Here is a 26145-nt window from a genome sequence, read left to right on the forward strand (position 1 = left end):
TTTCTTTATTATAAACTGTATGGTGATGAACATCCATGTTCAGGATAGGCTATTAAAAGTGGAATTGTTGTGACAGTGCGTACATGTTAAACATTTGTAGATGTCATTAGAGTTGTACCAACTTTAGACGTATGCCAGTAGTCGGATACTGGCTGGTGCCAGTTTTCTGTTCTCTTTTTTTTTTTGAGACGGAGTCTAGCTCTGTTGCCCAGGCTGGAGTGCAGTGGCATGATCTCAGGTCACTGCATCCTCCGCCTCCTGGATTCAAGTGATTCTCCTGCGCCAGCCTCCTGAGTAGCTGCAATTATAGGTGCCCAGCTAATTTTTTTGTATTTTAGTAGAGACGGGGTTTCACCATGTTGCCTAGGCTGGTCTATGAACTCCTGAGCAGTCTTCCTGCCTCAGCTTCCCAAAGTGCTAGGATTATAGGCATGAGCCACTGTACCCAGTTAGTTTTCTATTCTAACACTGAATATTTTAAAACTTTTAAAACTGTCATATGGATAGGCAGAAATTGGTATTGTTTTAGATTTGTATTTCTTCTGTGATAGGTTTATTGACCATTTATCATAAACTTTTTTTCTATAAATTGCCTTTTTGAATTCTTTGCTAACTTTTTTTGGAGTATGTTTTTTTCCTTTAGTTTGCAGAAGCTTTTTTTTTCTAGGTTGTAATTTTGTAATTTACATTTTCATTTTGTTCAAGTTTCCCTTCCCCACTGCCCACCACCGCCAGTGAAAAAACAGTGATAGTTAAACTTGGCAGTCTTTTTATGGTTCCTGTCTTTTTTTTTTTTTTTTTTTTTTTTTTTTTTTTTTTTTTGAGACAGAGTCTCTCTGGAGTGCAGTGGCGTGATCTCGGCTCACTGCAGCCTCCGCTCTCCCGGTTTCAAGCAATTCTTCTGCCTCAGCCTCCCAAGTGGCTGGGACTACAGGCGTGCACCACCACACCTTACTAATTTTTGTATTTTTTGTAGAGATGGGGTTTCACTATATTGGCCAGGCTGGTCTTGAACTCCTGACTTTATGATCCGCCCACATCGGCCTCCCAAAGTGCTTGGTTTCTGTCTTTGAAGTCTTGCGTAGAAAGTCTTTCTCTACCTGGAGATTATAAAAATATTTAATTATATTTCTTCTAGTACTTTTTTGGACTAAAAAAATAAGTTGTTAATATATCTGAATTTATTTTATGTGAGATTTGTAGTAGGGAATCACATTTCCCCCAAATGCCTAGCCAGTTGTACCATCACCTATTGAGAAATATACTTTTCCTACTGAATTAAAATGTCACCTGTAATAAAATAAATTAAAATATATTAATGCCTGGATTTCTTTCTGGCCTCTCCTGTTTTGTGACCAGTGCCAGGCTATTCTTATTTCTATTTTAGCATTTAAGTGAGATATAGTGTATTTATATACCTAAATGATCTTTGTGTAAATAAGAATTCAAAGGTTTAAAATGCGGCATAGTGTAGATTTATTAGTTTAGTTCTATCCATATCTCCTTACTGAGTTTACTCCCTTCTTATGCTTATGACAACGCATTTCCATTTCAAAGCAACAAAAATAAGATACAGAAGCCCACATAAGCAGGAATACTGCTTACCTGTTAGGCTTTACTGCTTTTTGATTATTGTCTTCATCCTTTGTCCTATCCTTGACTATAATTAAACACCGATAGCCAATTATCAAAGTATTTTTTGGTTTTCTTACTGTTACAGTTCATTATAAAAAGCAAAGCTTGCTATTCCCTATCTAGGAGCCATCAGTTTTCTTGTGCTGTTAGGGAAGGATGAAAAAGGAGGGATGATATTTTTGTTAACAACTGATATGTAAAAGGAGTAGAAATAGGGAAGAGTTCTTACGGGTAAACATGTTGCCGATACCAAAAATGGACAAAGAAAAAAATAAAAAAGCTGGAAAAGTTGAAATCCTTTAGTATGTTTTTCAAAAAGATAGGTGGAAACTGAGGGGAAAAAAAGTAAGTTGTGAAATTGAGGTATAAGCATTTTATTTAGAATGATTGAGTGTAATGACTAAAACATAAATGGTTAAAAGTAGTCACTTGTGGTCACTGCAACACTGGTTATGATGGAAGACTTGTTGTTTATTTTTATATTCTTTAGCACAGTTTTAATTTTTTGTGTGTTTTTGTTATGTGGTTAATATATAAATAAAATCAGTATTCTCAATGCATAAAATCTTGACATTTAATACTTTTTTTGGTCATTGTAACAGACTTAAAATTTTTTTTGTAATGGTTCAATCCATTGCTGAAAAAAAAAAAGGGTAACATTATTGGACCCTCTTATGCATGACACTCTGTGAGGGTTCTATCATTTAAACCTGCAACCTTATATGATAAGGAGGCTTCATTCTCCGTTTTACAAATGAGCTAATTGAGTGCTTAGTGACTTGTTCTCCAAGGTCGTCATAAAGATACTAAGTGAGTTGTAGGGTACTGCCAAGTTCTCATGCTTTTTCTGCCTTGTAAGATTATAATTTCTGAAATTTTAATTCTGCCTCCTTGTTGTAGACCCATTTGGCCTTTACTTTTATCACCTGCTTATCCTTTGGTTTGTCAAAAAATACTGCTGGCTGTGCAGAGGTACTGTGCCTAGCTATTGTGGGTAGTACCAAGGGAAAGAATAAAACCTGACATTTCTGTTTTCTTAGCCCACTTTATATACCTATAAATTAACTATATAAAGAAAAAAATCAATAAAATTGGTACTTGTAGCCAGACTGAGAAATAAAGAGAATATACTAATTACCAATATTAGGAATGAAAGGTGACTTCAGACATTGAAAGGATGATATGGCAATATTGTGAACAACTTTATGCCAGTAAATTGGACAACTCAAATGAAATGGAGAAACTCTTTAAAAGACACAAGGTATAAAACTCACTCAAGAAGAAATAGATGACTGTTTAGCCTTATACTTATTAAAGAATTGAACTTGTAGTGGAAAACACTGCAATAATAATTCTGGTCTGAGTTGCTTCACTGTTGAATTCTACAAAACATTAAAGACTAAATCCCATATGATACAGTCTTCCATAAAATGGTATCATCTTGTGAGACTAGCATTACCCTGATATTCAATCCATAAAAAGACTTTATAAGAAAACTGTAGACTGATAACCCTTATGAACATAGATGTAAAATTTCTAAATAAAAGTTTAGCAACTCAGATCCAACAATATATTTAAAGGATACTGCATCATGGCTAAGTGGGGTGTATCCTAGAAGTGTAGGATTTGTTTAACATTCGAAAAATTAATCATTATACTTTGCCATTACAATGGATTAAAAATAAAACTATATAATCTCAAGATCAATCTCACACTATATATACATATATATAGTGTATATATGTAGTATAGATATATGTAGTATTATCTAATTAGGTTCTTAAGAAATTTAAAACACCAGTTTGTGAGGATAAATTCCATTTGTCAGGGCAAACACAGATTACAGGTAGCCCTGGAGCTGAGGAATAGCTTTGATTTTTTGTACAATTTGTGAGTCCACAACTTTCTCATCAATCTTGCACTGCTCTGTAGTCTTGTAGTTCTCTTTTTCTGTGTCAGAGATCTCACCTTCCTGGTGTCTGGGCTTCTGTAGCTGCTTCTTGAAGTGAGCATCAATGAGATGTTTTGGGATTTTTACATTGCTGGTGCTAATTTTGGTTGAGGTGGCAATGACAAATTTCTGGTGTGTTCAAACTCCACCTGATTAAGAGATATTTTTGAAAGATTGACAAAATTCGTTTCTGGTAAAAATTCTCAGCACTCTAGGAATAGAAAGGAATTTTCTCAACTGGATAAAAGAATCTTTGAAAAATATTACAATTGACATATTAATGATAAAATACTTATTGTTCTTTCCCAAAGACTGGGAATGAAGAAGAATGCCCACTTTTACCACTTCTGTTTAACTTTATACACAGGAGGTCCTAGCTGGTGCAGTAAGGCATGATAAAGAGAGAGGTGTCCAGATTGGAAAGGAGGAAGTAAAAATTGGCTTTATTCGTGGATAGGAAAATCCTAGGGAATCTACAAAATAAGCTACTAGAACTGTAAGTCATTTTAATGAGGTTGCAGCATACATTATCAGTATACACCATGTTTATACATATAAACAGTGAACAATTGGAAATTGAGATAAATTGAGATTAAAAAAAACCATTTAAAATAGCATCCAAAGAGAAGAGACACTTAAGGATAACTTTGATAAAAGATGCCTAAAACCTATATACTAAAAACTACAAGACATTGCTGAGAGTGATTTTAAGAGGCCTAAATAAATGGAAAAATATATTGTTTGCATTTATCAGAAGACACTCTTGGTAAGATACTTTTCACAAATTGGCCTGTAGATCTGCTGATGCTATTCCAATCGAAATCTTAATAGGCTTCTGGGGGATAGAAATTGGCAAGTTTCTAAAATTTTTATGAAAAACAAAGGACTTAGAATAATTCAAACAACTTTGATAAAGAATGTACCTGGCCATGCATGGTGGCTCATGCCTGCAATCCCAGCACTTCGGGAGGCCAAGACTGGTGAATCATCTGAGCTCAGGAGTTCATGACCAGCCTGGGCAACATGGTGAAACCCGGTATCTACCAAGAATACAAAAAATTAGCCTGGTATGGTGGCATGCACCTGTAGTCCGAGCTGCTCCCGGCTGAGGTGGGAGGATCACTTGAGCCTGGGAGGCAGAGGTTGCAGTGAACTGAAATCATGCCACTGCACTGCAGTCTGGATGACAGAGTGAGACCCTGTCTCAAAAAAAAAAAAAATTAATGTTCTAAATTCTGGTGACATTATATGTTGTAATTAGTAAATATGTCCATATGTATAAAATACATATTAGGGATTAGAGATAGAAATTTGATTTAGATATGAATATTTGTGTAATTTTACATATAACATTAAATGAGATAATTTATATTAATGAATTAATATATTTAAATTGATAACAGTTCAACATTTTTTATTTAAAAAAATAACTAGCTATCATTAAGTGAATCCTTTTTTTATAGGAAGGGGAGGGACTGATTGAGAAAGGGTTCTGGAATTGATAGCACTGTTCTATTTCTTGTATTGTGTTTATGTGGATGTATAGTTATTAATATGTATTGAGCTGTATATTGTTTATGTACTTTTTAAATAAATGTTATATTTCATTATAAAGATACTCAAAATGCCTACAGAAATCAGAGGAAGAGGAGCATGGTGTGTTAGTGTACTGTATTAGCATGGCAGTTCTTGTAGGTCTTCTAAGTGTAATGCTATTCATTTATGGTGCAACTACTATGGACACTGCTAAGAGTGAGGACATGGAATAAGGCAATTAAAACAAATCCATCTCTCTAAGAGGTTATTGTCAATTTGATAAAATGAGTGTGTGGTGAAAAGATACATATTTATTGTAATTTTAAGTCCCACAAGTAACTAAATTCCTGTAATGTTTTAAGTGTCATCAACAAAAGGCTTACTGAGAAGCCAGAAGACAGAGTGATAAAGCTAGGGGACTTGGGGAAGGTAATATATATTAAGAGGCATTTCAATAGAAATGAGGAGACCATTTCTTTGTTAAAACTGTTTTCCATTCTTGGCTCCTGTCAATGAATATGTGCTACTGAGGTTCTTCCCTTAATTCCGCCTTTTCCTGCTGAGTGTTGTTCTGTTTTTTTCCTGAGTTTCAGGGAAAGAGTAGGGGAATCTCTAGTGTCATTATAAGGGGGAATGAAGAGGTGCTGTATCTTGAATCCCAGGCTGTAAAAAGGAATCAAGTGAACAGTGGGCCAGTGAGTGTGAGGGATCAGTAACTTCTTCTTGCCTTTGTGAGGAGTCTGTTTTCATGGCTTCAATTCTACTAGTCTCTGCCAATGATAGTCCTGATTTTTAATTCCCATACTATTTTATTTATTTACATATATTTTTGAGAGAGAGGGTCTTGCTCTGTCACCCAGGCTGGAGTGCTGTGTCTTGATCATAGCTAACTGTACTGTATCATTGATCTCCCTGGCTCAAGCGATCCTTCCATCTTAGCCTCTGGAGTAGCTAGGACTACAGGTGCATGCCACCATGCCCAGCTAAAGCTTTTTATATTCTGTAGAGACAGGGTCTTGCTATGTTGCCCAGTCTGGTTTTGGACTCCTGGCCTCAAGAGATCCTCCGACCTTGGCTTCTGTGTTGGGATTATAGGTGTGAGTACTGCACCTGGCTCCCTACCCTATTTTTAGTATGTTGTTGTCCTTCCAATTTAAGACATCTTGTAAACAGAACTGAACTCTACCCCTCTCAGCTAGCTCCTTTTATGAACTCCCCTGTTTATTAGAAGCTCCATTTCTCGTTTTTTCCCATTCTGGTGACAGATTAACCATTTCCTACATATTCACAGTTGAAATTTTAAAATTGTCTTTGCCTGTGAGAGATTAAGAGAAATATGAATAATCATTCTTGGCATCTTAAGAGGTTTTTTTTTTTTTTTTTTTGAAGTACTGTACTGTGTATTTTGTAGCTATTATTTCAAAAGGAAAAGATGAAAAGGGACCTTTGCTTAGTATAATGCTTAGTTTATGAAGGCTTAGAAAATCCTTAAAAGATTATTGATAGAAGTCCAAGACGTCTTGCTTGCCCTAAAGGTGCTTTTGTTTTTGTCTTATAATTAATATGTGTATAAAATAATTAACTACACTGAATAAGAAAGTTTTTACTAAATGTGTGGTAGAACCTCTTAATACCACTTTCACTGGGAGGGCAAACCTCAAAAGACATACTTGTACATACTTACTATGCATGCTACCTATTTCCTTTCCTTTTTTTTCTCTTAAGTACCTAACCATATTCCAACACATTTTCCTTATTCGTCACATTGCCTGTCTCATCTTACTTCCCCCAAAAGCTACCTGAGGGCAAGGATTTTTGTCAGTTTTATTCATTGTTGTATCTGCAAAGTCTGATACGTAGTAGAAATTCAAATATTTGAATGCATAAATGAATATCGGTGGCTCACAACTGTAATTTGGCACTTTGGGAGGCCAAGATGGGCAGATCACTTAAGGCCAGGAGTTTGAGACCAGCCTGGCCAACATGACAAAACCCCATCTCTACTAAAATATAAAAATTAGCCAGGTGTGGTGGTGTATGCCTGTAATCCCAGCTACTCAGGTGGCTGAGGCATGAGAATCTCCTGAACCTGGGAGGCAGAGGTTGCTGTGAGCCAAGATCGCACCACTGCACTCCACCCTGGGTGACAGAACAAGACTGTCTCAAAAAAAAAAAAAAAAAATTTTTTTTCAGTAAGATCTTCTCTGACTCTGCTAAATATAATAGCATCCCCCTTTTAATTCTTCATTCCTTAATTACCTTGCTCTGTTTTTCTACATGGCTTACCATTACTTGATACTATATATTTATGGGTTTGTCTTCTCCTACTTGATTTTAAACTCTGAGGGCAAGAACTTTGTTTTATTCATAGCTGTGTTCATTCTAGTGCCTAAAACAGTATCTGGTTGATGGCTGGTGTTCAACAAATATTTATAGATGAATAAATTAAAAGTATATGAATGCAACTTAAATGCCCTTTTTTTGAGGGGGGTATCTACTTGATTGTTTTAATGAGTTACTGCCTTTTGTGAAGAAGCATATTTTGTTTTGTCAGTGCCTCAGTATTGATCGTTTGTTGCGAAAAGCACCTAAAATCTTACCCTTCTTTTTTGTTAAGCTATATGTGAAACAGAGCCTGAACAGCCTGTTCGACATTACCCATTATGGGTAAAAGTAGAAGGTGAAGTAGATCCAGAACCAATTTATATCCCCACACCTTCTGTCATTGAGCCTATGAAACCATTGTTATTGCCTCAGCCAGAAGTTTTATCTCCTACTGTGAAGGGCAAACTGCTCACTGGAATTAAATCTGCACGGTCATACATTCCCAGACCCAATCCCGTGGTAAGTTTGGAATTTAATCTTTTATTATGAGTTACCAAAGTCACATGTAAAGATGATGTGTTTCAACTAAATTTTTGGTTGATATTTTGTGAATCATTTTGCTTTCAGTAATACGTTTATAAGACATCTTCCTTTCTGGTTTAATCAGTTTAGTGCTGGCATTTTAAAAATGTCTTAAAAGTAGAAATGAGTAGTAGTAATTTTAAAAAACAGCCATCTTCTCTTCAAGAAGATCATAGAAAGATGGGCTTTTTTACATGACTTGGAAAAAGTTTTAAAAGATACTGCTCCTGTATTGTAGAATATTAATAGTCAAGATAAGCAGTATATATTATTAGTAGAAAAACATGAGGAAAAAGCTTTTAAAAGCAAATTTAAAAATGCACAATAATATCAGTAAAGTTTAAGATTTAAAGTAACAGTTGATATAATATGACTGTGAAGACTGGTAGGTAAAAGTAGGAAGTTATTCATTGTGTTAATGGCTTAAGCAAGTCTTATTATCAAATCCATATATCCTACTAGTCCATTAGATTGAAGAAAAATCCTATACTACGATGCTACTGAATATGTTCTCTGTAGCAGAGCTATTATAACACTGTTTGTTTCTGGCCTGTGATGGAATAGGCAAGGGTAGGCTGGGCGCGGTGGCTCACACTTGTAATCCCAGCACTTTGGGAGGCTGAGGCGCGTAGATCACCTGAGGTCGGGAGTTTTGAGACCAGCCTGGCCAACATGGTGAAACCCCGTCTCTACTAAAAATACGAAAAATTAGCCCTGTGTGGTGGCTCATGCCTATAATCCCAGCTACTCGGGAGGCTGAGGCAGGAGAATCGCTTGAACCTGGGAGGCGGAGGTTGTGGTGAGCTGAGATTGCACTACTGCATTCCAGCCTGGATGACAGAGCAAGACTCCATCTCAAAAACAACAACAAAACCTGAAAAAGACAAGAGTTAGGGCCGCTGATCTCCACGCAGTCAAAATTCTGCATGTAACTTTCAGCTCCCCTAAAACTGAACAATAGTGTACTGTTGACTGGAAGCCTTACCAATAACGTAAACAGTCAACACATATTTGTATGTTATATATAGTATATACTATATTCTTACAATAAAGTGAGCTGTGGAAAAGAAAATGTTACTAAGAAAATAATAAGGGAAAGAAAGTGTTGTTATTGTTCATTAGTGGATCATCATAAAGGTCTTCATACTCACTGTCTTCACATAGAGTAGTCTGAGGAGGAAGAGGAAGGGTTGATTTTACTGTCTTGGTGACAGAGGTGTAAGAAAATCCATATGTGAGTGGACCCACATAGTTCAAACCGGTGTTGTTCAGGGGTCAACTGTATAGAAAAGAAGAGGAAATATTTAGAAATTTCTACAGCAAGTTGATTAGACTGAATCTAATATTTAAAAAACCTTGCATTTTATATGTTTTTAGTTTTTCTAGTAATTTATTGTATTTACTAAAGTGTCAGTCTATGATGGACTGGTAATTAGGAATGTATCCTTCATCATAGGTAATTTGAAATGCACTGTTCTGGTATGATCTGAAATTTCCTGATAGAGAACTGGATCCTTTCTGACTATCCTAAGATTAGGGCTTATGAACTGTACTTGTGCTATTTGATTTTAAAGTTGGCATTAAAAAATTTCAACTATTGTAATAGAAAAAAAACATTCGTTTTGTTTTGGGGTCTTGGGGAGTTTTTCCCATTGTATGGAATGTTTTGTTGTATGAAATTTACAGATTCGGGAAGAGGACAAAGATCCCGTCTACTTGTACTTTGAAAGTATGATGACTTGTGCTCGAGTTCGAGTATATGAGCGAAAAAAAGAGGACCAGAGACAACCGTCTTCTTCCTCCTCCCCATCTCCATCATTTCAGCAGCAGAGTTTATGTCATTCTAGCCCTGAGAACCATAGTAATGCAAAGGTGAGTTTATTGTTGCATAATTTCTTTTCAATTTCTAATTCCCCGTTTTGGTGTTAAGATTTGCATTACTATCAGAATAATTAATCTACTAATTATCCTACAGGGTAGAGAAGTTATATGTGACATGTTTATCAGTTTATTTCTCTGTGTACCTATTGTATGATATGTCCCTTAGGGTTATTACAAGTATTATTCTTTCTTGGTTGGGCGCCATGGGTCATGCCTCTAATCCCAGCACTTTGGGACGCTGAGGTAGGAGGATCAGTTGAGCCCAGGATTTCAAGACTAGCCTGACCAATATGGTGAAACCCTGTCTTTACTAAAAATACAAAAAAAAATTAGCTGGGCCTGGTGTCGTATGCCTGTAAACCCAGCTACTTGGGGCGCTGAGGAACGAGAATTGCTTGAACTTGGGAGGCGGAGGTTGGAGGTTGCAGTGAGCTGCTATCATGCCACTTTACTCCAGCTTGGGTGACAGAGTGAGACTCTGTTTAAAAATATATATATATTGCCCTTTCCGCCATCTTTCCGCGCCGCTAAAATGGTGCGCATGAATGTCCTGGCTGATGCTCTCAAGAGCATCAACAATGCCGAAAAGAGAGACAAACGCCAGGTGCTTATTAGGCTGTGCTCCAAAGTCATCGTCCGGTTTCTCACTGTGATGATGAAGCATGGTTACATTGGCGAATTTGAAATCATTGATGATCACAGAGCTGGGAAAATTGTTGTGAACCTTACAGGCAGGCTAAACAGGTGTGGAGTGATCAGCCCCAGATTTGATGTGCAACTCAAAGATCTAGAAAAATGGCAGAATAACCTGCTTCCATCCCGCCAGTTTGGTTTCATTGTACTGACAACCTCAGCTGGCATCATGGACCATGAAGAAGCAAGATGAAAACACACAGGAGGGAAAATCCTGGGATTCTTTTTCTAGGAATGTAATACATACATTTACAAATAAAATGTCTCATGGGAAAAAAAATATATATATATATATATAAAAAATTCTTTTTCTTTTCTTTTTTGTTTTTGTTATAATAATCTTTTATTTATTTATTTATTTTGAGATGGAGTTAATTTTTTTTTTTTTTTAAGACGGAGTCTCACTCTGTCGCCCAGGCTGGAGTGCAGTGGCGTGATCTCGGCTCACTGCAAGCTCCGCCTCCCGGGTTCATGCCATTCTCCTGCGTCAGCCTCCCGAGTAGCTGGGACTACAGGCGCCCGCCACCATACCCGGCTAATTTTTTGTATTTTTTAGTAGAGACGGGGTTTCACCATGTTAGCCAGGCTGGTCTCGATCTCCTGAACTCATGATCCGCCCGCCTTGGCCTCCCAAAGTGCGGGGATTACAGGCGTGAGCCACCGTGCCTGGCCTGAGATGGAGTTTTGCTCTTGTTGCCCAGGCTGGTGTGCAATGGTACGGTCTCGGCTCAGTGCAACCTCTGCCTCCCAGGTACAAGCGATTCTCCTCCCTCAGCCTCCCGGGTAGCTGGAAATACAGGTGCCTGCCACCACATCCAGCTATTTTTTTGTATTTTTAGTAAAGACAGGGTTCCACTATGTTGTCCAGGCTGGTCTTGAACTCCTGACCTCAGATGATCCACCCGTCTCAGCCTCCCAAAGTGCTGGGATTATAGGCGTGAGCCACTGCACCCGGCCACATTTGCCCCCAGTACTTTGGGAGGCTGAGGTGGGCTGATCGAGACTAGCCTGGCCAACATGGTGAAACCCCATCCCTAGAAAAAATGCAAAAAATTAGCTGGGCGTGGTGGTGGACGCCTGTAATCCCAGCTATTTGGGAGGCTGAGGCAGTAGAATCACTTGAACACAGGAGACCGAGGTTGCACTGAGCTGAGGCCACATTGCGCTCCAGCCTGGGCAACAAGAGCAAAACTTCATCTCAAAAGAAAAAAAAGAAAAATGTAATTATGCACTGGTTATCAAGAAAGTTAACTCAATAATAGGGAATAGTTTTCAAATATGCAGCCTGTACCAACAAAATCCTGTATGATTTATGCAGTCGTTCAAGCAAACACAAGAAAATTGGTTCAATTTCTATGAATTATCAAGAGGAAAGGAAAACATGCCCTTCTATCTCAAATCAATCAGGTTTGAATGACAGCTTTTTTGGATATAATAAAGACATACATGCACACAATAAAGGCAAAATGTGTCTTCCCATTCAGAAACACTTCCTCTTTTAGTCCATTATATACTTTGCATAATCTTGTGTAGTAAGTCTTTGCTGCAAATGATAATATTCAAAGTAAATCCCTCCTCGTTTAGTGTCCTAAGAAGCCAATAGTTGCAGCAATTTGAGCATTAAATAATATTCCAATGCTGTTACCAGGCAAGTAAACGCTGAGGCTGTAAAAAGAAGAAACTATGTTATAAGTCATGTATTTGTGATTATTTTGCAGAGATAAAGAGAATAATGTTATCGTTAAGTGGAAAGCAAAATACAAAGGACATCCAGCCAATTTTCTCTCCTGCATTTTTCATTCCGTGGAAAATTAAGGATGAAAGACATTCTTAAGGGCAACATTAATGCCAGTTCTTCTTAAAAACTCCTGTATTTTAAAACAAAATAAGGATGACAGTAATTTAAAAATGTAAATTATATGTAATTTAGAACCTATAAACAGTATTTAAAATTATTAACACATTATTAATGACCACTTTAATTATAAGTTCTAATTTCAGATCTCATGATAAATAAAAACTTTGTTACCTATATTAAAAAATTATGTAGTTAAGCTAGTAGAATAAACATCTATGTATGTATGCAGAGAAATTTTTAATTACCTTTTTAGTATATTTTAAAATAATTTCTCTCAATTATTTTAAACATTTTAATAAAAACTCTTTAAACTCAATGAGGTAGAAGGAAAGACAGAAAAAGCATCATGTTTTTAAAGTAGTTAATATACTAGTTTTACTTTGTTACATCATTTTGGATAAAAATACTTCTGTTTTCCCAGCTTTCAGGAGGTAGATCTGGCTTTTAGGGACTTTTAGGGACTCCCTAGTCTCCAGTTTAAAATACCCATGAATTAATTTTTAAGAAGGACAAACTTTTATGAATAAAGACACAAGAAGTTAGTTTTTCAAAGTAAAGTTATTCATAGCAAATAATCCTAATTATACACTATGACATTTGATCCCAGTACTAACTGAAACTTGGTTAATAAGATAATTTTTTCAATTTTAAGAAATGGAATTAGGCATCTCTTTAACATGTGGGGAAGCAGGACATTTGAGAAGTAATAACACCAATGAGAGTTTTTTGTGTAACTGCAACTGGGCAATTATACATTCTCCCATTTGATCCTGCTACTGTTCACCATGTGTCAGGTAGTGTGCCAGTGTGCTGTGCAGTTACATGTACTACCTTATTTAACCATATGAGGTTGGTGGTATTATCCCCATTGCACACATGTGGCAATAAAGGCCTAAGTTATATTGCTAGCAAGCAGTGGAGCCAGGATTTAAGACTAAGTATACTTGACACCAAAGGTGTCGTTTTTTTTGTTTTTTGTTTTTTTTAAAGAAAAAGCCCCCAAAATCCATTTTGTTATCCTGTTTTTGAGGCAGAGTCTTGCTGTGTCCCCCAGGCTGGAGTGCTGTAGCCCAGCCTCAGCTCACTGCAAGCTCCGCCTCCCGGTTCACACCATTCTCCTGCCTCAGCCTCCTGAGTAGCTGGGACTACAGGCGCCCGCCCCCACGCCCGGCTAAGTTTTTGTATTTTTAGTAGAGACAGGGTTTCACCGTGTTAGCCAGGATGGTCTCTATCTCCTGACCTCGTGATCCGCCTACCTTGGCCTCCCAAAGTGCTGGGATTACAGGCGTGAACCACTGTGCCTGGCCTGTTATCCTTATTATACCCTGTGGCACCTGAAAGACTCAGTCTGTCGTTTACTTGAGCCACATAATGCTATCTAGATGGTTATACCTCTGCTAATGCAAGAGCTGATAAATTTTTAGATAACCAAGTGAATACTTACTCATTGTGAGGTGGGAGGTATTTTAGTCCTTCATTTAAATTTGCTGTTTATCCTCTGTGGCCTGTCTAGGGAGACATTCTACATATATGTAAAATGCTTAGGTCAGCATGTGCCTGGTACATTTTAAATACCCTGTAAACACTAGCTTTCATTATTATCTGCCCAGAACAAAATCTGCTATTAATACGTTAACTACATAGATTAAATGGAAACTGCCATTATCCTACAGCTCTTGCCTCCTTGGCAACAGTGTTCTGGGTCAAAGGATGGTGTCTGATCCAAGATGAACCATTCAGACTCCTTTCCTAGGATTTTAAAAATTGGAACTAAGGGCTGCTCTGTCTATGGAGTAACATTTTTTTATTCTTCTCCTTTTTTTTTTTTTTTTTTAAAGATGGAGTCTCGCTCAGCTGCCCAGGCTAGAGTGCAACCACTGTCTCTGGGGTTCAAGCGATTCTCCCGTCTCAGCCTCCCGAGTAGCTAGCATTACAGGCGGACGCCACCATGCCCGGCTAATTTTTATATTTTAGTAGAGACAGGATTTTACCATGTTGACCAAGCTGGTCTTGAACTCCTGACCTCGGGTGATCCGCCTACCTTGGCCTCCCAAAGTGCTAGGATTACAGGCGTGAGCCACCACGTCCAGCCTATTCCTCTACTTTCTTAATTTGCTTTCACTTAAAAAAATTGGAACTAAGGAAAGAGGGCAGTCTCTCCTGATTAGTGAAAGTGGAATGATAAAAGAGTCTAGGTGGCAATCTTTCCAACCCATGGAGGAAGCTGGTATGAGAAACTTGAGGCACACATTCACAGATAATTTAAAGAATAAGTTCTAATTCCAGTTACCCTTGTAGTTAGGCTATACCTCTCCCTTTCCATGGTTCAGCTGATGGCTAGGGCTCCACCTTCACTTGTACTGCCACCTCAACATCAGTGGTGACTACCCAGAAAACCACTAAAGGTATAAATCAGCAGTTTTCTTTTAAACAGCAATTTGTTAATAATGACAAAAACAAAATTTAAATGTACATATCTTTTTGACCCTAAATTTTAAGTGTACATAGCATGAGGGCACAAAGATATGTGCGTGTATGTGTGTTTACTCAAACATACACATATATATGACTGTTCAGTGCACTATTGTCCTCACTAATGAAAAATTGGAGGCAGAATGCCTGTTAATAGAGGATTTGGTAAATTAAAAAGTATTATTCTTTCTGATCCTGGAGTAATTTTTAAAAATTCTGGTTTTATTTGTTTATCTGTAATTATTAGGGTGTGCATCTTTCCACATTGGCAAATTTTCTTTCTTTCTCACTTTTTTTTTTTTTTTTTGAGATAGGGCCTCACTGTGTCACCCAGGCTGAAGTGCAGTGGCGCAGTCTCGGCTCACTGCAACCTTCACCTCCCTGGCTCAAGTGATCCTTCTGTCTCAGCCTCCCAACTAACTGGGACTATAGGTGTGTGCCACCATTTGTGGCTAAGCTTTTGTATTTTTTGTATAGATGGGGTTTTGCCATGTTGGCCAGGCTGGTTTTGAACTCCTAGGCTCAAGTGATCTGCCCACCTTGGCCTCTCAGAATGCTGGGATTACAGGCATGAGCCACCGAGACTGGCCTCAATTGGTGAATTTTCTGAATAGCTGCAGTTTGTTTTGTTTAACAGCAAATAAATATGTTTCCCTCTTTACTATAAAGTACAATGTGAATTATTTTCTTGATGACTCAGTTACTATCAGGGACATTAGGGAACAAAGCTACGTGTTTTTGCCCAGGGTTTTATATGATAGTAGTGTAGCTGTGGATGTGGATTGAAGCTGTTGACATTTTAATCATTCTAATGATTTAAACTTCCATGAGAGATTTAATGCTTTTGTCCAAGTTTCTGTGGGTATTGAATATATGTTAAGTTAAAGTATTTCTGTGTTACTGTCTCCTTCAGGAACCTGACTGTGAACAGCAGCCCTTAAAACAACTCACCTGTGACTTGGAGGATGATTCTGATAAATTACAAGGTCAGAATGAACACTAGATCTTAACATTTGGTAGAAATTATTCAGATCTAGATTATATTAATAATGGGAGAAAACCCAAACCATCAATTCAGAATATGTCTGCTTACCCTGTTTGAAACTTATGCCAAAAACAAGGACAATAAGTAAAAGGTTTTTTTCCCATTATTTGGTCTGTTGACACGCCTGCTCTCAAAAATAAAGGAAAATTCGTTCATGTTGATATAGCATGTTGTTGCAAGAGACATTTAGGATGAGGTCAGTGAATTTTTTTTTTTAACTTCTTTCCAAACCTCAGCAATATTGGCATCATTAGCTATTGGTCCTCCATCACTGCCACCTCTGGGGAAATCTAGAAGGAGAAAGGAAGGGAATATTACTGTGATTTACTAGTCGAGGCTACTATCAGAATTACTTTGATGAGAGGTAGTGGTCAGGGAGTTAACAATTTGTTTTTGGTTATGCTTCCTGAGACTTCTGACACTTAAGCAGCAGGGCTTCCTAACTTCTTAAAAAATGTCATGGTACATACAAATAATTATAATGTTTCTATAGCACATTGAGGTAAGTGGAGGAGGCTGCTAGGGTGGAGGGAACCTGCCTGAAAGTGTGAGCACCCTTAGAGGATTGTGGGGGCCCTTAACATACCAGTACACTCACTGGAAAGCTGTACTAAGGAAATCCAGGAGTCTAGTGAAATACGTATCTAGTCAACATGTTGCCATGGATAGAATACTTTGGGGAGTTGAGTGGTCTGCATACAATGTAGAAATGGAGCAATCGTATCTAGAAGCACAGAATTAATTCAGAAGTATTTGCAGTAGAAATTAGAGGTAGAGTGCACTTAAAATCAGAATACTACAGCTGGGTGCAGTGGCTCACGCTGTCATCCCAGCACTTTGGGAGGCTGAGGCAGGCAGATCACGAGGTCAAGAGATCCAAGACCATCCTGGCCAACATGGTGAAACCCCCTATCTACTAAAAATACAAAAACTAGCTGGGCGTGGTGGCGCACTCCTGTAGTCCCAGCTACTTGGGAGACTGAGGCAGGAGAATCACTTGAACCTGGGAGGCAGAGGTTGCAGTGAGCCGAGATCACGCCACTGTACTCCAACCTGATGACAGAGCTAGACTTCGTCTCCCAAAAAAAAAAAAAAAAAAAATCAGAATACTATTTTTCTGCCTGTTCTTTAGGATTGACTCTAATCTTTACATGTTTCAAAGCATCTTGTAAGTAGCTTCACTTTGCCTATATGGATAGCAAAATAGTAACCTATACCAGTGAAGCTTAACCTTGGTTATAGGTCATGGTTTCTTTGCAAGCTAACTCTACTGTAATAATTGTGGCATTTAGAACAGTGTTAAGGGAGCTCCCTGTTAGAGCCCAGTCACCAGGATAATGAGGACTATTGTAGTCTTATTCTCTGGAACTTTTTCTTCCTGGAAAACTCCCAAATTGTGAAAGTTAATACATGTTAAATTACTACTGTGAAAGAACATGAGAATGTGGCAGTTTTTTCAGAGTTCCATACAAAATGCTGGGATGCAGAAATCTTTCAACTTTTTATTTATTATTATTATTTTTCATCAGAAAAGAGCTGGAAGTCTCCCTGCAATGAAGGGGAATCCTCTTCTACTTCTTATATGCATCAGAGGTCACCTGGTGGTCCCACCAAACTGATTGAGATCATCTCAGACTGCAACTGGGAGGAGGATCGGAACAAGATTTTGAGCATCTTATCCCAGCACATCAATAGCAACATGCCACAATCACTTAAGGTGGGCAGCTTCATCATTGAGTTGGCTTCTCAGCGAAAGAGCCGGGGTGAGAAGAACCCTCCTGTTTATTCTTCTCGTGTGAAAATCTCTATGCCATCATGTCAAGACCAAGATGATATGGCTGAGAAATCTGGATCAGAGACTCCTGATGGTCCATTGTCCCCTGGGAAAATGGAGGATATCTCTCCTGTGCAGACAGATGCCCTGGATTCAGTGAGGGAGAGATTACATGGAGGCAAAGGTCTGCCTTTTTATGCAGGGCTTTCTCCTGCAGGGAAGCTTGTGGCCTATAAACGTAAACCCAGTTCAAGTACATCTGGGCTTATCCAGGTGAGAATTATCTTTAATCTGGGTATAGCACCTTTTTATACCTAGGTAGCATCATGATTTTTCAGAGCCCTTTATGGTCCTGATATCCTTTATCTTTACATTTCCTGGGAACTGGGTGACAAAATTATTTTCTCTTTTTGTAATAGGCCTAGTTTAGATGCATACCTAGAGTGAATTTTTGTCACATTTATGAACAAAAATGTAGAACCTTGTATTAGTTTATAATTTTCTTTCTAATCTTCCCAGAAAGTTACTCTTCATAAACTTTATTGCCTGCGGGCTGTAATGATACTTTGACAATAAAGCAAGGATAATCAGGGATTCAGTCTAGCTCTTGGAATTTATTATTAGTAGATAGGTTTCAAAACAAAACCATGGTTAGAATGGTTAGGTGTAAGTGGAAGATGAAATTGACTTAAAGATAGGCAATGTATGTTTAGAAACTTGGGGAAATTTTTCATTTTTAAAATTTTATTTATTATTTATTTAGCGCAATCTTGGCTCACAGCACCGCAACCTCTGCCTCCTGGGTTCAAGCGATTCTTTGTGCCTCAGCCTCCCAAGTAGCTGGGATTACAGGCATGTGACACCACACCTGGCTAATTTTGTGTGTGTGTGCGTGTTTTTTTTTTTTTTTGTTTCTTGGTATTTTTTTAAGTAGAGACAGTTTCGCCATGTTGTGCAAGCTGATCTCGAACTTCTGAGCTCTGGTGATCCACCCACCTTGACCTCCCAAAGTGCTAGGATTACAGGTGTGAGCCACCATGCCCAGCTGAAAATTTTAATTTAGTAAGGTGTTATTTAAATACAAGAGTAAAAATTGAGCCATATTTACTTAATTATATATTTTCTTTATTTGATTCATAGGGGTTTTGTCAGTGTAATCGTTGTAGGACAAATATCTCTATCCTTGATATTTAGTAATTCACACAGGTTATATTAGTAAAATTATACTGGCATATAGAAAATTTGAAATGAGATGTTCTGAATTAATGTCATAGTCAAGGTTTTTCTAGCTGAGCACGGTTGCTCACACGTGTAATCCTAGCACTTTGGGAGGCCGAGGTGGTGGATCACCTGAGGTCAGAAGTTTGAGACTAGCCTGGCTGACATGGCGAAACCCCATTTCTACTAAAAATAAAAAAGCTCAGCATGGTGGCGCGGGCCTGTAATCCCAGCTTCTCGGGAGGCTGAGGCAGGAGAATCATTTGAACCTGGGAGGTGGAGATTGCAGTGAGCTGAGATTGTGCCACTGTACTCCAGCCTGGGCAACAGAGGGAGACTGTCTCCAAAAAAAAAAAAAAACAAACAAAAACAAACAAAAAAAACATATTAAAGTAGCAAATGTGTGGAAGTGCCTGATATTATTGCGACTTGACTTTCATTAGATTGGCTGCTTTTAAGTCACTAAGGACTTCTCCATTAATAATATGATTGATCTAGGCTGGGCATGCTGGCTCACGCCTGTAATCCCAGCACTTTGGGAGGTGAATGCAGGTGGATCGTGAGGTCAGGAGTTCAAGACCAGCCTGACCAACATGGTGAAACCCCATCTCTACTAAAAATAGAAAAATCAGCCAGGCATGGTGGTGCACGCCTGTAATCCCAGCTACTCAACAGGCTGAGGCAGGAGAATCGCTTGAACCTGGGTAGCGGAGGTTGCCGTGAACTGAGATTGTGCCTCTGCACTCCAGCTTGGGCAACAGAGCAAGACTCCATCTCAAAAAAGAAAAAATTGTAAGATTGATCTAAGATTGATCTACTTAATTTAAAAACTTTTTATTGCAGTTTACTATTGTGCATGCTATGTAAATACTTCTGTTGATATTTCTTACACTCTTGATGAGGAGAACAGTATTTTCTCTACCTTATTTATTGATTGACACTTTGAAAACAAAGGTTTGGCTGATATAATTTCTAGTGAGACCAGCCTCCCTAAAATACAAGCATGGAAATTTTTTGTTCTCTTCTACCCAGGACTCACAAAGCCACCATAGAATGTGTCTATATAGGCAGTCAGGCAACTGTAAGATAAACTTTGGGGAAGCTACAGAGTAGGCTTCAACACAGTCCCAAGGGAGCCGGGAGGGTATCTGACCTGTTTCCATATAGCCTAAAAAGTTACAGTAAAGTTTACTTTCAGGGGGAATGATCACATTCTTTGTACCAAACTCAAGGCAGAGATATTCTTGATCTCTGTGGGAATAATCATAATTTTACCAAAGTAGCAAAGAGTAATTTTGTTTTGTGTCTCTGAAGATGGAGTTGCTTGCTGTAGCTAGTCTCCTCACCAATTCCCTATTAGAGAGTAGATTCTACCTCACTCCATCTCCCCCGACCCCCAGCTTTTAAATGGTGAAAAGGCGATGTAGAAAAGGTTATCTTCTCTAGAGTTGCCTGGCAATATGACCTAGAGAACATGGGTAGAGACTTGGGAAGTTTTTGTTTTCTTTCTTTAAAAAAAAAAAAAAAAAAAGAAGAAATCAACCCCCACAAAAAACAACTGTGCTGGTACCCGTGATGGGCAGTTCAATCAACTCAGGCAGCAGAGGGAATCTTTACTTCATTTGTTAGTTCACTTTCTTCTGACCGTTTAGTTAATTATATCTAGAATTAGAATGAGTTTCTACCAACATTCATTTTGAACCCATGTTTTATCCAACAGATGAAAATAGTATTTTCAAAACTCAGCTTTTTGAAAATTAACAACTGTGAGGTAATTGTGGCTTAGATTATTGCAACAATGATTTGTCTTATAACTTAAAGTAGGTTTCACTTATATTTTTCAAATATGAAGGATGCTTGAAAGGACCCTTGTGTGAGAGCTTCATTATGCCTCTCTGGTCTTATCAGAGAGATTCTGTGGGACACAGTTACTTATTTTTGCTGATGAGGTTAATAGCTTAACCAGAATGGCTTATTTATGAGGAAAACAATTGGATAATTCTAGTTGTTTAGATTTGATGATAACTTTCACATACCTAGGATGCAGAAATGATGAGTTTCTGATTCTCTGTTTTCAAACTACAACATGAAGGCGATGAGATTAGTTCAGAATATCAGATGACAGCATTTTTCTACCTCCTGATTACTCAGATTATTCTCAATGGAAAAAGTCTACTTCTTTTTCCCTTTTAAATCTGAAAAATAGACTTATAAAAACTTGTAAAAATGAAGCCCCTGTCAAGGGAGAGGAGTTAGCAAGAGAATTTTATCTTTACAGAATTTCTCTTTGCCACTTGTTTCAGGTTAATGGTAAGAGTTACCCGCAGGCTAAGTTGCTATTGGGACAGATGGGGGCATTGCATCCAGCCAATAGGCTAGCTGCTTATATCACAGGCAGGTTGCGACCCTCAGTCCTGGACCTCTCAACCCTCAGTACTGTCATCTCCAAGGTAGCATCCAATGCCAAGGTGGCTGCATCCAGGAAACCACGTACCCTGTTGCCTTCAACATCCAATTCCAAAATGGCATCCTCCTCTGGCACTGCAACAAATCGCCCTGGGAAGAATCTGAAGGCGTTTGTCCCAGCAAAACGGCCGATTGGTAAGTTAGGGTGTATGTATAGTTTGGAAAGACCTATGACTTTGTGGTGGGACAGTAGGTAACAGGTATGGAGGTTGTAAAAGTTAGAGAAATATGTAATTTGGCATTATTCTTATTCTTGATGTCTGTCTTGCCTGGACTTTTTTGATTGATTGGGGTTAACTTCTAATAACCTGCAATATTAGATGAATTGAATTGTTTTATAGTTTTCTTTGTTTTAAATTTTTATTTTATATTTTAATAATACTGACCTGAAGGCAAGTTTTACAGTTATTTTTAAGGTTTTTACTGGTTTTTATTAATGTAGAAAAGACAGGATTTTAATTTTGTTTCTAAAAAGGGAAGATATTTAAAAATACTTTACCATTTTACTAAATTATTTACTAAAATATTTTACTAAATTAAAAATAGTTAACTATTTTCCTATGAGTACTGGTGTTTTTGGCATCTTGCTGAACTCTTCCTGGTGCTGTGTAAATGCTTCTGTTGGTATTTCTTAAACTTACGAAACCAAGGAGCTAGCAAAAGCTAGTGGGGTAAGTAGTATAGGCTTAAAGTGGAAAGCTTCTATAAATACAATTTTGGAAATGTTGATTTATTCCATTCATCTCGGTTCTATGAATGAAAATCTCTCTTTTCCTTAACATTTAAATGCTGAAGTCTATAATAAATTACCTTATTGAAGCATTAGTGTTTTAGCATTGAGAGTATCTGTAGTTGGTTTATGGAATTTCTCTTTTTGTTGTTTCAAATCTATTAGGAATGTTAAGTAAGAGTGTCAGTTGAAATCTCTGGCTGAATGGCTAGAGTTGTGTGAAGATAGAAGATATTTATTGTTTGCCTTAAAAGAACCTATTTTGGCCGGGTGCGGTGGCTCACGCCTGTAATCCCAGCAATTTGGGAGGCCGAGGCGGGTGGATCACGAGGTCAAGAGATCGAGACCATCCTGGCCAACATGGTGAAACCCCATCTCTACTAAAAATACAAAAATTAGCCGGGAGTGGTGGCACATGCCTGTAGTCCCAGCTACTCGGGAGACTGGGGCAGGAGAATCACTTTAACCTGGGAGGCAGAGGTTATAGTGATCCAAAATCGTGCCACTGCACTCCAACCTGGCGACAGAGTGAGACTCCATCTCAAAAAAAAAAAAAAAAAAAAAAGAACCTATTTTACCTTTTATTAAAGCAGCTTCAGGTGTGATTAAGGGGGGAAAAAAAAGCAATCCTATCCCGATCTCTTTTGAGAAACGTCTTTATATATTTTAGGAATATGTACTACATAAGCATCGCATAATAGCACAACTGTAAAGAGGTGAGAGTGCTTAGACAGGAGGAAATGGTAGAAATAAGTTTTTACATTAGAAATCGGGGGAAACAAACCCTCTCATTCTCTTTTATCTGTTTTAGGTGATGAAGTTTTTGCTACGGTATTGTCTTTTTAGTATCCTGACAGGTTGAATATATTGCATAGTCAAAAGAATTTTAGTAGGAACACTCTATTTAATTTTTAAATTTTTCTTTCAAGACAGAGTCTTGCTCTGTCTCCCAGGCTAGAGTGCAGTGGCACTATCTCATTTCACTGCAACATCCACCTCCTGGGTTCAAACCATTCTCCTGCCTCAGCCTTCTGAGTAGCTGGGATTACAGGCATGCGCCACTATGCCCAGGTAATTTTTGTATTTTTAATAGAGATGGGGTTTCACCATGTTGGCCAGGCTGGTCTCGAACTCCTGACCTCATGATCTGCCCGCCTCGGCCTCCCGAAGTGCTGGGATTACAAGTGTGAGTCACTGTGTCCGGCCTGGAACACTCCATTTTAATCCCTTTCTTGTTAGAACTGAGATTTGTTTTTGGTTAAGGCAAACGTTTGATTTCTGAGAGTAGAAATTAGCTCAGATGCTGGGTGTGGTGGCTCACGCCTGTAATCCTAGCACTTTGGGAGGCCCGAGGCAGGCGGATCACCTGAGGCCGGGAGTTCAAGACCAGCCTGACCAGCATGGAGAAACGCTGTCTCTACTAAAAATACAAAAATTAGCCAGGTGTGGTGGCGCATGCCTGTAATCCCAGCTACTCAGGAAGGCTGAGGCAGGAGAATTGCTTGAACCCGGAGACAGAGGTTGCAGTGAGCCGAGATCATGCCATTGCACTCCAGCCTGGGCAACCAGAAAGAAACTCCATCTTAAAAAAGAAAAAAAAGAAATTGGCACAAATAATACAGGTAGGTAGTACCTGTAAGAAATTGACCCAGTGGTGCACAATAAATGTCGGTAAGCACAGTCACTGAGAGGATAAAATATGAGAACTGAAGATTTTTGACCTGCAGATTTCTATTTGCAGCGGCTCGACCCTCTCCTGGTGGTGTGTTCACACAGTTTGTGATGAGTAAAGTTGGAGCCTTGCAGCAGAAGATACCTGGAGTTAGCACACCCCAAACCCTGGCAGGGACACAGAAGTTCAGTATCAGACCTTCTCCAGTAATGGTCGTCACACCTGTGGTTTCTTCTGAGCCAGTTCAGGTGTGCAGCCCTGTGACTGCTGCTGTCACTACTACCACCCCTCAAGTGTTTTTAGAAAATGTTACTGCTGTGACACCTATGACTGCTATTTCTGACGTGGAAACTAAAGAAACTACTTATTCTTCTGGTGCCACCACTACAGGGGTTGTTGAGGTCTCTGAAACTAATACCAGCACCCCTGTAACATCTACCCAGTCTACAGCCACTGTGAACCTTACCAAAACCACTGGGATAACTACCCCTGTGGCTTCGGTTGCTTTTCCTAAGTCTTTGATAGCATCTCCTCCAACCATAACTCTTCCTGTTGCTTCCACTGCCTCCACCTCCTTAGTCATGGTGACTACAGCTGCATCTTCCTCCATGGTGACCACACCAACTTCATCTCTGGGCTCTGTTCCTATTATACTCTCAGGAATTAATGGGAGTCCACCAGTGAGCCAGAGACCAGGTAAGGCTTAGATGTTACTAGCTGCTTTATTACTGTACACCTATTTATATAACTTTGTGGTTGTGACAGGATTATAACTATATCAGGATAACATATAGGTGTTTCTATTGTAACATGATACACGTATTCCTGAAAACCTCTGCATGCTGCAAAACTGAACACTTAAATTAATAGAGCTCATGGTTAATATGGGATTGGGATAAATCACTGAAAATATATGCAGTTTTGTAAGCAGAATATTAATTAAAAACAATAACTGATAACCTTGAGAGAGAACTTGAACAGTCTTAACTGATAGTTTAGTGGAACTGGAGATTGTGACTCAAAATACTCAAAAACATTAGAATGGAAGTGGAGTGGTGGCTGAAGGATACTAAAGTAATGCAGGTAAGACTGGAGCTCTGAGCCACTAAGATGGGCATGGGAGGAAACCTGACCTGTGTGCTGAGAGCTAGGGGTGCACATCTTTGAGGAGGGAGCCCCAAATGCAGATGTTCCTTTTGTGGGGTGCAGGGGTGCTGCTTTTTAATTAGAGACAGATGAGCAGACTTCATCTCCTTTTGTCTAGTAAAAATCACTAATGAATCAGGATCTATTTAATTCCTGGACATGAACTGATTGAAATAGAAACAAGGAGGCATATTTGTTTAGGGCTCTAATATTTTTATAAACTTCTTAGTTAAAGTATTTCTTTTATTGGCTTAGGTTGAATGAATTTGAAATAGGAATATCCTATGCTTTGTGTAGTTTTTATATCTAGATGCAACTAGCTAAAGTAAATGGTTCTTTTAATCCACTCATAGAGGAATTAATATGGAAAAAAGCAAGAAACTTTGCAGAATTTGAGGGGAAATAGTTACCCAACAGCAATTCTGTCTGGGTTATTGATGTTTTTCTCTTAAATATTTTTGCATTTAGTGATATGGTCTAAATTCCTCTCTGTCTTTTATGGAAGAAGAGATTGGGAGTTAGTTTGTAAGTTGAAGTTCTGTTGAAGGGAAAAATGAATCTCATATATATATATATATATATATTTTTTCATATATATATATATATATATTTTTTTTTTTTGGAGATGGAGTCTTGCTCTGTCACCCAGGCTGGAGTGCAGTGGCAGGATCTCAGCTCACTGCAACCTCCGCCTCCCAGGTTCACACAATTCTCCTGCCTCAGCCTCCTGAGTAGCTGGGACTGCAGGCGCCCACCACCACGCCTGGCTAATTTTTTGTATTTTCAGTAGAGACGGGGTTTCTCCATTTTGGTCAGACTGGTCTGGGTCTCTGTGATCTGCCCACCTCGGCCTCCCAAAGTGCTGGGATTACAGGTGTGAGCCACCACATTCAGCTTGCGAATCACAATATTAAATGTGTCTGTCTTCTGCTTCGTCCCATAAATAAGCCCATAAAACATGATTAGTCTGATAAATAGTTTTGGGAGTGAAGTCGTTAGTGAAACTACTTTGATTTCCTATTGAATCTCAAGGTGCATATCTGTTATATTTTAACAGATCATGTCTTCTAAACCATACGGATTCCAGCCTTTTTCAGTACTCTTAATTCTTTCATGAAACAGTAAAGTAGTTTATTCTTCTATAGTTTTGTTGTTTCTCAG

At 38.5% G+C, this 26145-nt stretch overlaps 2 protein-coding genes across 20 annotated transcripts in view; both read left to right on the forward strand.

Annotated features, from left to right (window-relative positions):
- The window catches only part of MGA (MAX dimerization protein MGA), a 173524-nt gene that overhangs the window by 120698 nt on the left and 26681 nt on the right, over nucleotides 1–26145 (forward strand). For 7 of the 19 annotated variants that reach the window (XM_050799316.1, XM_050799326.1, XM_050799313.1 and 4 more), the window contains 6 exons: nucleotides 7740–7966; nucleotides 9716–9901; nucleotides 15847–15919; nucleotides 17508–18025; nucleotides 21274–21571; nucleotides 23908–24534. In XM_050799316.1, the coding sequence (XP_050655273.1) occupies nucleotides 7740–7966; nucleotides 9716–9901; nucleotides 15847–15919; nucleotides 17508–18025; nucleotides 21274–21571; nucleotides 23908–24534 (1929 nt within the window). Of the gene's footprint in view, nucleotides 1–7739; nucleotides 7967–9715; nucleotides 9902–15846; nucleotides 15920–17507; nucleotides 20509–21273; nucleotides 21847–23907; nucleotides 24535–26145 lie in introns of those variants that run through there. The other 12 variants (XM_050799319.1, XM_050799318.1, XM_050799323.1 and 9 more) reach the window with 11 other exon arrangements.
- On the forward strand, nucleotides 10407–10874 carry LOC126959891 (40S ribosomal protein S15a-like). The gene has a single exon (XM_050799661.1). The coding sequence runs from the start codon at nucleotides 10443–10445 to the stop codon at nucleotides 10794–10796; it is 354 nt and encodes a 117-aa protein (XP_050655618.1). The 5' UTR covers nucleotides 10407–10442; the 3' UTR covers nucleotides 10797–10874.

This window comes from Macaca thibetana, chromosome 7 (genome assembly GCF_024542745.1).
Source record: "Macaca thibetana thibetana isolate TM-01 chromosome 7, ASM2454274v1, whole genome shotgun sequence".
Lineage (NCBI taxonomy): Eukaryota > Metazoa > Chordata > Mammalia > Primates > Cercopithecidae > Macaca > Macaca thibetana.